The sequence below is a fragment of the Artemia franciscana genome, chromosome 6 (genome assembly GCF_032884065.1).
Source record: "Artemia franciscana chromosome 6, ASM3288406v1, whole genome shotgun sequence".
Taxonomy (NCBI): domain Eukaryota; kingdom Metazoa; phylum Arthropoda; class Branchiopoda; order Anostraca; family Artemiidae; genus Artemia; species Artemia franciscana.
In genome coordinates this window covers 5,169,490-5,182,596 of record NC_088868.1, presented here as the reverse complement: position 1 = coordinate 5,182,596, position 13,107 = coordinate 5,169,490, and the positions used below count along the sequence as shown (strand labels likewise).

At 36.4% G+C, this 13,107-nt stretch overlaps 1 protein-coding gene across 1 annotated transcript in view; it reads left to right on the top strand.

Moving 5' to 3' along the window:
* The window catches only part of LOC136027944 (probable aminopeptidase NPEPL1), a 78,661-nt gene that overhangs the window by 57,133 nt on the left and 8,421 nt on the right, over positions 1-13,107 (top strand). The window contains exons 7-8 of the mRNA XM_065705415.1: positions 5,105-5,228; positions 11,272-11,448. Of these exons, the coding sequence (XP_065561487.1) occupies positions 5,105-5,228; positions 11,272-11,448 (301 nt within the window). The remainder of the gene's footprint in view (positions 1-5,104; positions 5,229-11,271; positions 11,449-13,107) is intronic.

Below are 13,107 nucleotides of genomic sequence, written 5' to 3'. Positions count from 1 at the left end.
TATATATATATATATATATCTATATATATAAAAATAAGTTGTCTGTGGATCTGTGGATCGTGGATCAGGTGACGTCATGTTTCTGTGTCGGCTGACGTCATGAAATTAGTTGTCGTCATTTTTGTTATGACGATGCTTAGTATATTGTAAAACACATTAATTTGGTTAATAATATACCATTTAAAACACCAAAATGAACATGCTGGAGTAGTCACTCGGTGAGAGAGGGTGTCAGAACGGAGAATGAAGGTCCCAGGTTCAAATCCTGGTTAGGCTAAAAAAGGTAAAAAACTAAAAACTAAAAAAAAAAACTGAAAAAACTAAAAAAAGGCAAAAACTACAAAAAAAATAAAAACTAATAAAAAAATAAAACAGCCGAAAAACTAAAAAAACTAAAGAAACTAAAAAAAGGAAAAAACTAAAAAAACTAAAAACTAAAAAAAAAACTAAAAAAAAGGAAAAAACTGAAAAATAGAAGAGAAAAAGAAAACTAATAAAATTAAAAATAAACATAAAAAAAATAAAAAAGATAAAAACTAAAAATAAAGTAAAAAGAAAAAACGAAAAAAAAATAAAAAAGCTAAAAAAAAGGTAAAAACCAATAAAAAACTAAAAAGAAAAAAGGTGAAAAACTAAAAAAAAATTTAATCTAAAAAACTAAAAAAAACTAAAAAGGTAAAAACTAAAAGAACTAAAAAAGAAAAAAAAACTAAAAAAAGGAAAAAAACTGAAAAATAAAGGAGAAAAAGAAAACTAAAAAAATATAAATAAAAGTAAAAAAACTAAAAAGATAAAAACTTCAAAAAAAAACTAAAAAGAAAAAGAAAGAAACTAAAAAACCTAAAAAAAGGTCAAAACCAATAAAAAAAAACTAAAAGGAAAAAAAGGGAAAAAATTAAAAATTTATTTCATCATATACCAATTCAAAAACGAATGTATACCGGGATGACGACCGGGACACAGGGAATATAAATGACACAACTACAACGGGGACGCCGGGGGCACAGGGGGATATAAATGACGACCGGGACACCGGGACACAAGGAATATAAATGACGCCCGGGACGCTCAAAGAGAAATCACAGACTGGGACACCGGGACACAAATGACGACCGGGACACAGGGAATATAAATGACGACCAAGACACAGGGACATAACTACAAAGGGGACGCCGGGGTGCACAGGGGGATATATAAATGACGATGGCGACTCAGGGAATGGTCGATTAGCAATCACCATCAACAAAGCTCAAGGGCAATCATTAGAATCATGAGGTATAGATCTGAATACGGATTGTTTTCCCATGGACCATTATATGTTGCATGTTCAAGAGTCGGTAAACCTGACAATCTATTTATATGCACAGACAATGGGACAGCAAAGAATGTTGTATATTCGCAAGTTTTACGTAGTTAAAAACATATATATATATATATATATATATATATATATATACATATATCTATATTCACAGGTGGGACATAGGGACACAACTACAATGGCGCGTAACTAATATGGCGCGTAACGACTTACGCGCGCGGGGGGGCTTGGGGGGGGGGGGCGCGAAGCGCCCCCACCAACTAGGTGTTGGGGTGGCGCGAAGCGCTACCCCAACAGCTAGTATATATATATATATTCTTCTATATATATAAAAATAAGTTGTCTGTCTGTGGATCTGTGGATCAGGTGACGTCATGTTTCTGTGTCGGCTGACGTCATGAAATTAGTTGTCGTCATTTTTGCTTTGACGATGCTTAGTATATTGTAAAACACATTAATTTGGTTAATAATATACCATTTAAAACACCAAAATGAACATGCTGGAGTAGTCACTCGGTGAGAGAGGGTGTCAGAACGGAGAATGAAGGTCCCAGGTTCAAATCCTGGTTAGGCTAAAAAAGGTAAAAAACTAAAAACTAAAAAAAAAACTGAAAAAACTAAAAAAAAGGCAAAAACTACAAAAAAACTAAAAACTAATAAAAAAATAAAAAAGCTAAAAAACTAAAAAAACTAAAAAACTAAAAACTAAAAAAAAACTTAAAAAAAGGAAAAAACTGAAAAATAGAAGAGAAAAAGAAAACTAATAAAATTAAGAATAAAATAAAAAAAATAAAAAAGATAAAAACTAAAAAAAAAGGTAAAAAGAAAAAACGAAAAAAGCTAAAAAAAAAAAAGGTAAAAACCAATAAAAAACTAAAAAGAAAAAAAAGGAAAAAAAAACTAAAAAAACTAAAAACTAAAAAAAAAACTTAAAAAAAGGAAAAAACTGAAAAATAGAAGAGAAAAAGAAAACTAATAAAATTAAGAATAAAAATAAAAAAAAATAAAAAAGATAAAAACTAAAAAAAAAAGTAAAAAGAAAAAACGAAAAAAACTAAAAAAGCTAAAAAAAAAAGGTAAAAACCAATAAAAAACTAAAAAGAAAAAAAGGAAAAAAACTAAAAAAAATTTTCATCTAAAAAACTAAAAAAAAACTAAAAAAGGTAAAAACTAAAAGAACTAAAAAAGAAAAAAAAACTAAAAAAAGGAAAAAAACTGAAAAATAAAGGAGAAAAAGAAAACTAAAAAAATATAAATAAAAATAAAAAAACTAAAAAGATAAAACTTCAAAAAAAACTAAAAAGAAAAAAGAAAAAAACTAAAAAACCTAAAAAAAGGTCAAAACCAATAAAAAAAAAACTAAAAGGGGAACACTGGGACACAAATGACGACCGGGATACTGGGAATATAAATGACGACCGGGACACAGGGAATGTTCAATTAGCAATCACCATCAACAAAGCTCAAGGGCAATCATTAGAATCATGAGGTATAGATCTGAATATGGATTGTTTTTCCCATGGACAATTATATGTTGCATGTTCAAGAGTCGGTAAACCTGACAATCTAAATAAATGACGACACTCAAAGAGAAAGCGACCGGGACAAAAGGAATGTTCGATTAGCAATCAACAAAGCACCGGGACACAGGGAGTATAAATGACGACGACCGGGACACAGGGACATAACTACAAAGGGGACGCCGGGGTGCACAGGGGGATATATAAATGACGATGGCGACTCAGGGAATGGTCGATTAGCAATCACCATCAACAAAGCTCAAGGGCAATCATTAGAATCACGAGGTATAGATCTGAATACGGATTGTTTTACCATGGACCATTATATGTTGCATGTTCAAGAGTCGGTAAACCTGACAATCTATTTATATGCACAGACAATGGGACAGCAAAGAATGTTGTATATTCGCAAGTTTTACGTAGTTAAAAACATATATATATATATATATATATATATATATATATATATATATATATATATATATATATATATATATATATATATATATATATATATATATATATATATATATATATATATATATATTCACAGGTGGGACATAGGGACACAACTACAATGGCGCGTAACTAATATGGCGCGTAACGACTTACGCGCGCGGGGCGGCTTGGGGGGGGCGCGAAGCGCCCCCACCAACTAGGTGTTGGGGTGGCGCGAAGCGCCACCCCAACAGCTAGTATATATATATATTGAACTACGTCAAACTTGCGAATATACAACATTCTTGGCTGTCCCATTGTTTGTGCATATAAATAGATTGTCAGGTTTACCGACTCTTGAACATGCAACATATAATTTTCCAAGGGTATAACAATCTGTATTCAGATCTATACCTCATTATTCTAATGATTGCCCTTGAGCTTTGTTAATAGTGATTGCTAATCGAACATTCCCTGTGTCCCCGTCGTCATTTATATATCCCCCTGTGCCCCCCGGTGTCCCCGTTGTTGTTGTTTCCCTGTGTCCCGGTCGTCATTTGTGTTCATTTATATTCCCTGTGTCCCGGTCGTCATTTGTGTTCCGGTGTCCCGGTCTGTAATTTCTCTTTGAGTGTCCTGGTCGTCATTTATATTCCCTGTGTCCCGGTCGTCATTTGTGTCCCGGTGTATTGTTGATGGTGATTGCTAATCGAACATTCCTTGTGTCCCGGTCGTCATTTATATTCCCTATTTCCCGGTGTCCCCGTCGTCATTTGTGTCCCGATGTCCCGGTCTTTAATTTCGTCAGTCGACAAACATGACGTCAGTCGACACATAAACATGACGTCACTTGACACACACACACACACACAGACAACTTATTTTTATATATATAGATAGATAGAAGATTGACGAAAGACATGGGGAGGTCAAACGGACCAAACAAATCGGAAATGATGAACAATTAAAAAAACAAAGGTCCGGTGATAAAAGACAAACCGAGGCAAAAGACAGAAATTTTTGGCCCAGCAACTGTGCAGTTAAGAGAAACAAAGGTTCTGCGATATGTGTTTCGTAATGACAAAAGACAAGCCATGGCAAAAGTTAAAATCTAATAAAAAAAATAGGATTTTACAAAGGCACTACTTCTGATTTTAGGTCCGTTTGGACGTCTTGTTTCCTGTTTTAAGGTTTTCGAATTGCTTTAATCCATTGTCAAAATATATAGAAATATTTGTGCAATCACCAGTTTTTTACATTTTAAGCAATTTAATAATAATTTCTTTTTGACGTTAATTGACACTGACAAATTTTCTTTGAGCAGCAAGCATTCTAAAACTTCAACAATTTCTACTAAACTTCAAACTTTTGGTTTTCTGTTTTAAGGTTTTCGAATTGCTTTTCATTGTCAAATATATATCAAATCCGTTGTCAAAATATATTGAAATATTTATGCAATCACCAGTTTTCTACATTTTAAGCAATTTAATAAAATTTAAAAAGAACCTCAATTTTTTGAGCTCGTGTAACGGTAATAACGTGTAGCGGTGTAACGGTAAAGATAGTGTAACAGACAGACGGACGGACGAACGGACACTACATTTTTATATATATAGATAATAATACCCGATTAATTTCTATTTCTAATCTTTATTGGACACGAAAAACTGTGCTTATTTCCATCCTTGCCCTACTACCAAATTTTATTGGGGGGGGGGAATACTTTATTACCTCCAAGTGTCAAAACTAGGATGAGCCTAAGTGTTTTTTTTGTTGTTGTTGTTTCTTTTGCATTCATTTAAGTTTCTCCTTATTTTTATTTAAGAACCGTCGAGATCAATAATACTGACGCCGAAGGACGTTTGGTGCTTGGAGACGGTGTGGCATATGCCAGGAAAGATCTTGAAGCGAATATCATTTTGGACATAGCTACGCTTACTGGAGCTCAGGTAAGTAGTTCTTCTGTATTAGGTAAAAAAAAAATTCTTATTTTGAGAGGTGTTTTCATTTTATTTAACTTTCTTCAATGCCTTTTTTACTTACTTTATTATGTGTTTGTTTATTTTTAATATTGGCCAGCACTTCTCGAATTTGTATCATGTAAATAGGAAGACACTGGGAAGAGCTGTAGGAAATTACTAAACCTGCCCTATTAGCCCTATTTTGGACTTTTGGAGTGGTACTAGCAACGTTTTCAGAGCACCGGTATACAGCGGGCATCCATACTCGGCAATGTATCTGATGCAAGACTTGTAAAGTAGGATAATGGGGCTGTGCGGCAGAAGGTTTTTGTACCAAAGGTTTATCCCCGACTTTCTTGCGCTGGAGGTTCTCACCCGATTAAGGTGGGTGTTCCAAGAGATATCTTTGGAGAAGTGGAGTCCAAGAAGACGAAGTTCGTTGACTTTACTATATACCTTCGTTCAAGAAGATGAAACTGGGGTGTATACATGGTACTTTAAAATCAATTCCGTCCTTTCCACTCTTCAAGAACAGCCATAGCCTTTTCGCTCAGATAGCTATTTTGCAATAGACGATGAACCAGGGTTTGTTGTGGTTGAATATCTGTACCTCTTCTATTACTACTACTGTATACTTGGTACTTTTGACCGGGAGATCATCTGCTCTTTTGTTTCCAATGCATTGAATCTAACCATTGAGGCATCAAACCAGTTTCCAATTTCCAAAATATCTGCAGTGGCAGGGAGGCTTTGATTTTGGCATGACTTAATGTTTTGCTGTGTCATTGGCAAAGTGATGCAGAGGGCTTGCAAGGTTATCCTCTATGTCATTCGTGTAAACAATGAAAAGTATAGGTCCCAATACACTACCTCGTGATACGCCTGCCATTACTATTCGAGGGAGGCCAACCCGTCAAGAACAACCCGCAGTGAATAACCTGAACGAAAGCTTTGAATCACCTTCAACAGACTTCTCCTGACACCGTAAGCGTAAAGTTTCTTTAATAGGCTGCCATGCAATACTTTGTCGATAGCTTTAGCGAAGTCGAATGACAGTAACCTGATGTCGTATCCTTTTCCAGAATTTCGATCTACTTCTGGTGCTGGGCCATTAAGCAGTCAAGTGTTGAACGGTTCCGGTGGAATCCGTTTTGGCAGTCGCCTAAAAGTTCATCTAACTACAAGTAATAATAAAATGAAAGATATGAAACATTTTAGTAAACTTTTCTAATGCAATAGAGGAGGCTGATGGGCCTCTAAGAGCCTGTGCTCATTGGAATGCCTTCTAATTTAGGTATAGAAATGACATACGCAGATCTCTATATGGGTAGAAGGGTTCCAGGGGAAAAACCCACTCGGTAAAGCCATAACAATGGTCAGGCCAATTCGAAATTGCAGATTTTCAAGACAGTATCAGGTAAATTGTTTTAACCCATGGATTTCGTCATATCAAGACTCTGCAGAATGCGAAGGACCTTAGGAGTGGAGTGGGTCACACGATTAAGGACAGCATCGATTTGATTAGAGAAATCGTAGACTTTTTTACCGCCGTCTTCCAGATTTATGAATTCAGCACACGCCTTGTCAAGAGCTTTGGTCTTTGATTGCGGGTTTTGGAAAATAATCCAGTCATTACTTCTTAGGGAGGGAATTGAAGTTCCTTTAGGTGATAGTAAGGCTTTTGACAACTCTCCACTAGCTCTCAGTCGAGGCATTTTGGAGCATGGAAGCGAATTTTTCTTTGTATTGGACACGGGATTGCCAAATCGAGTGAACTGTTTTCTTTTTCAGTGTTTTATAAAATAAATTCTGTCCTTTTCACTCTTCAAGAACAGCCATAGCCTTTTTGCTCAGATAGCTATTTTGCAGTGGACGTTGAACCAGGGTTGTTGTGGTTGAATATCTGAACCTCTACTACTGCTACTACTACTAATTACAATAATAATAACTCACTGCAACACCAGGCCGCCTGAGGCTACACAGCTACGCACGCTCCTCCTCCATTTCCTTTAAGTCTTTTATTTATGTCATACTCCTACCCCAGACGAGGACGACCTGATTTCCGTGTAGCCCCAGCTGGTTGGCCAAAAACGACAATCTTCGGCAACCTGTCATCCTTCATTTGCAGAACGTGGCCTAGCCATCTCAACCTTTCTTTCATTATAGCCCTAAAAAGCGGGATTAAACCACATTTTTGTACAGTCTACTGTTGGATACGGTCAGTCAGCTGGGTACCCAGAACAATCCGTTGGCAATTTCTCTGGGGAACATCTAGTAAATTTTCGTCCGCTTTTCGGAGCGCCCATGCTTCAGAGCCAAATTTGATTACTGTCATCACAGTACCGTCTAATATTCTAATCTTGATTTGCAGACTTATCTTCCTATTGTTCCTGTCAACTAAGGCCTGTTGGTACCTTTCTGCAGCTTTTTTGGGCCCTTCAAGGAGGAAGGCTCTTTATTGCTGAGAAGCAATTGCTTTTTAAGCCATCCCAATCTCCTCCTTTTGCATTGCGAGATTTGTTGCTCGTGCTTTATAGGGGAGGAAACAAAGACTTCCAAGGACAATGACGGCAACATAATCATTTGTGAAGGCATGGGCGTCAACCTTCAAGGAATCTGGGTTATCCGTACGAAATAGATCAAGACAAAATGATCCGTTCGGGTCGTGGAAGGTATGGTTCATACCGTTATATATCGTTATACTTTCTATCGTTTTACTTTTTAAATAATTTACGAATTTTTTTAAAGCTTTCAATCGGTCACGCAAGGAAAAATAATTTTTGTTTGTTGAATTTTTTTTCAAGATTCAGTTTTTTATATTGAAGTTTAAGGAAGTTGAAGTGTGTATTGTGTTGTTTGGATTATTCAGAATGTAATTGAATGACTTCAATGTTCTTGTGTATATTTTTTTGCTCCACTTTCTCCGAATCTATATGTATAAACTGTATTTTCTATTTTTTAGAATCCAAAGTTTAGAGGGTTTTTTTTTTTTTTTTTTAGAGATTGGTAGAGACGTGGGAGAGAAAGAGAGAGAAGGATTGGATTTATTTTTACTTTTAGCAAAAGTCTTTGAATGATTTGCTTATAAGGATAAAAAAATTAGTGTATGTTCTTTTGTGGGGATCGGTAAAACTATTTTATCCCTCTTCCTTAGACAAAATTCAAAGTCCTTTAACCCTCCTTTCCCCCTCTGCCCCCAGCAAACTTGATCTGAAAAATTTATTTTAATTCCTCTGCCTAGAGGTATTACAGGTTAGAAGTACTTCTTCGGAAATACTCATTTACAAAAAGAAAAGACCCCCCCCACGACTATTAATGGGGTTCTTAGTCTCCTGCTCGTGTAAAATAGCTTAGTATTCATTGTTTCTAAAAAAAAAAACTATTTTCAGAATGTAACTAAATGACTTCAATTTTCTTGTGTTAATTTTTTTGCTCCACTTTTCTCCGAATCTGTATGTATAAAATCTTTTCTATTTTTTAGAATCCAAAGTTTTACTATAAAGCTTAAAAGGGGAAATATTCTATTATTTAAATGCGTTTTGTGTGGATCAGTTTTTCATATTTTTTTTTTTTTTTTTTTTTTTTTTTTTTTTTTTTTTTTTTTTTTTTTTTTTTTAGAGAGATTGGTAGACGTGGGAGAGAAAGGGAGAGGAGAATAGGATTTATTTTTACTTTTAGCAAAAGTCTTCGGATGATTTGCTTATAAGTGTATGTTCTTTTGTGGGGATCGAAAAAACTATTTTTTCCCTCTCCCTTAGACGAAATTCAAAGTCCTTTAACCCTCTTACCCCCTCTGCCGCCAGCAAACTTGACCTGAAAAATTTATTTTAATTCCAGCCTTGAGGTGTTACAGGTTAGAAGTATGTCTTTGGAAATACTCATTTACGAAAAGAAAAGACCCCCCCCAGGACCATTAATGGGGTTCTTAGTCTCCTGCTCATGTAAAATAGCCTAGTATTCATTGTTTCTCCACAAAAACAATTTTTTCCCCAAAATTGAATACATTGAAAATATAAACCTGATACAAGGCACGAACATACGAACCCAAGATCCAGAAATTTAATTTTCTTAGCCGGCTGTGCTTGTCAAGTAAGACAGAAAGAATAATGGCGAGTTTATCGCGCCAAGCTGAGGAGGGGAAAATGATCGTCAATCGTGAAAAGTTGCTCGTATTAACTTTTTTCTGAGGGACAGTCTTGCATTGTCTTGGATATTAAACTTTGGGGAATATATCTCACATATGGCCAGAAGTGGGAAAATTAGACACAGGAGATGATCAAACGGGAAAACCTGGGTATCCTCTATTTAAAACTCCTTGCTCGTCACCGTGTCCCAACCCCCTACCTATTAAGTATTTTTCTTACGTTTGTCAGATGGTAGAATATACTAGTCCTGTTTGGCATTAGAGCCTGACTTGGGACCGCCTGGAAAGGATACAGTAGTGATCTCTTCTGGTGGTGTCTAAATCTCCCCAAGTCCCTTATTGCTCCCTTTTATAGCAATTTTCACCTACAACTCTAAGGGAATATGCTTGTCCCGTTTGACGGCCTGACTTCGAACCGGAAAGAACGCCTGGAAAGGATCCAATACGGAGCTCTTCTGGTGGTGTCTAAATCTTCCCAAGTCCCCTAATGCTCCCTTTTAAAATAATTTTCACCTATAACATTAAAATTAATTTTCACGAAATAATTAGAATAGTTGAAATAATTCTGCATTTTCGTGAAATCCCCCCCTGAGTATCTCCCTTCGCGCCAAAGGCTCGCGTGACATGTAGCTCAACCGGCTCCAGCACGACATACGCGAAACGCAAGTAGTTTTGTTCCCTCGTTTGTTAATACTTTTAATTCTGCACTCACTCGTCAATAATTACATATATTTTTGTGCTTTAGTTCATTTCTCTTTTTATTCGTTTGACTCTGTTTGACTCTGTTTTGTTCGAACCTGTGATATTTTGAATCAATGTATAATTTTGTATGACAACGGCTATGGCTGTGATTTTTATATGTTTTATATGTTTAGTGCTTTATAATGGCAAGAACTGCCGCTGATCGGCATGACCGTGTAAGGCCTTTGAAGATAAAATTGTTTTATTTATTATTAGTTTATTTTTAAATTGTTTCACACCTTTGTTGCATACGCAAGAATAAACGCTTCCCCATGAATGGGTTCTCACTGATGTCAAGTGTGTGTAACAGATTAATTTTTGTCTTTTGAGTCCTGTAATACAAGGTCTATAATTGTTGACAGCAGAAAAGTTTAATCTACAAAATGGTTTTTAAAAGCGTCGCAGTGGAAATAAAATGTGGAATATGTTTCCACGTCTCATGAAGTCGTTTATCGAAGGCGTTTTCGCTTTGACTTCTTAGTTTACAAGTCCACATCTATTGCTGCTATCTCTCAAATATTCATTATATTTAAGCTCAACTATTAGTTCCATGCAATTTTGAAGTGCTTGAAAAGGAAGTGTTATGGAGAAAGCAGCTATGTTATGGAGAAAGAGATCCTGCTTTGAAAAGTTTGAATGAAAGCTCTGGCTTCTTTTTTGTGTTTTTGGGAGACAAAACGTCATAAATGTTCATTATTGTTTTTTAAAAATGTTGTCCCCATGCTTCAAAAGGCAACCTAATACCGACCAATATTCTGATTTACATCTGGATGTTACAGAAATCATCATGTCTGAAAAACCAAAATATCTTCTTATGATGTACAAGTTATGCCATATTGGCATTAAGTTGTATGGTAACTTGGCATAAAGTTATATGGCAAATTTATACCATCTTGAGATAAAAAAAAAATTTGCAGTTGCAAAAGGTGATGAATAGCACTCATTGTGCTTACGCTTTTGTTATTTCGTCAAGGAATAACCACTGGAAGATACAACTTAGCTGTGGTCACAAATAGACGGCATCTCGTTAAGTAATTTATCAAATACTTTTTGCTCTGACTTTTTCGTTAATAAGTCTACCTCTTTTGCATCTATCTTTGGTGATGAATAACACTTATTACACTTAAACTATTGTTATTTTTTCAGGGAATAGCCACTGGAAGATACCACGCAGCTGTGGTAACAAATGACGAGGAGTGGGAATCATCCGTGGTCAAAGCTGGGAAAATGTCAGGCGATTTGAGCCATCCGCTGCCATATGCCCCAGAATTCCACTATTGTGAATTTGACTCCGCGATCGCTGATATGAAAAACTCAGTAGCTGTAAGTTTTTATTCAAGTCTCTATTTTTAGGTTTCTTCATGTCATTAATAAAACACTCATAAATTTTGGTACAGCGTTGCAACAGCCACATCATCAGAAAAGTACAACTCAAGTCAAATAACAAATTAGTTTTTGGCTGGAATTTGTTTATTAAAGTGAAATTGTTTATTAAACGCTAGCGATTTTTTAGGAGTCTGTTCCATCCTTTCTGAATCGTTGGATTTCGGCTACCATTGTAAGTGACGCCATGAGTTAATTAGCGAATTGAATGCTTATTGCAGTGACGTTTACAGGGTGAGGTCCTTGGGTACTGCTTTTTCGCCTCCCTACCCCTCCCCCCCCCAAATCTTCATCTGATCATCAGCTTCCGTAAAAATCGTTCTACTGTTTCCCAACTAGTAGTGATACACGACTACATCCAGTCTACCCTTGACCGTGGGATTCCAATAGATATTATCCTAATCGGTCTACTTAAGGCCTTCGACCGAATATCCTTGCGAAAACTCATCCACTGCCTAGAAATCTATGGAATCAAGGGACAGCTAAAAAATTGGCTCTTAGCCTACCTGAATGATAGAAAAATAGCAGTCAAGGTTGCAGACACACTATCCACATGGACAGATGCAACCAGTGGCGTCCCACAAGGTAGTGTTCTCGGCCCAGTCTTGTTCGTCATGTACATAGACACTTGCATAAATGCCATTTCCCAAACCGACTTTGGCCTGTTTGCAGACGATACGAAGCTCCTAGGAGAAGCTAGTGCATCATCACAAATGCAAAGCGACGCCCTGACAGATAAGCTCGAAGAATGGCAACTTTCACCAAATTTAGCAAAATGCTCTGTCGTCCATCTTGGCCGCCAAAATCCGATGTACTCATACAAAATGAAAGGTATCGACCTGACAAAATCTACCTGTGAAAAGGACCTAGGTGTAATTCTGAGCTTGGACCTCAAACCAGAAAAGCATATCAGCCTAGTTGTGCGTAAAGCGTCGAATACTCTCTGGCTACTCAGTCAATCCCTACGATACCTTGACAATCACTCAAAGATATCCGCATACACAAGCTACGTCAGGCCACAGCTTGAATACGCCACTGTCATCTGGTCACCATATCTCAAAAAGGATATTGACAGAATAGAACGGGTCCAGAAACGCTTTGTAAAAGGACTTCAAGGATTCAGAAACCTTCCGTATGACGAAGCTCTAAGAAGGCTCACCGTCCATAAACTTGAGACAAGAAGAACGATCTTAGACTTAAAAACCCTCTTCAAGATAGTTCATGAGAATTTTGGGAACGTAAAAGACAAACTTCTTCAAAAAATTTCCCAAAGCAACACAAGATCGCACAGTCTGCAATTGGAGCCCGTGAAAATGAAGATTGCAAGATCTAACTCTTACCATCATTCGTTCATACCCCGGGTTATCAGGATCTGGAACAAACTACCATTCCCAGTAGAAAAGATGAAATCACTGGAAGCCTTCTCCAACAGCCTAAACATAAACATACCATATCTCGAGACTTTTAACGTAGGACGACTTTAAATGGAAATCGTGCCGCAGTCGATCCGCTCTTCGCCCTGCCATAACATTTTTCTTTTAAAAAGATGTCAGTTGTATAGAAATTTTGTATTGAGAGGTGTGAGGAATAAAGTTATTA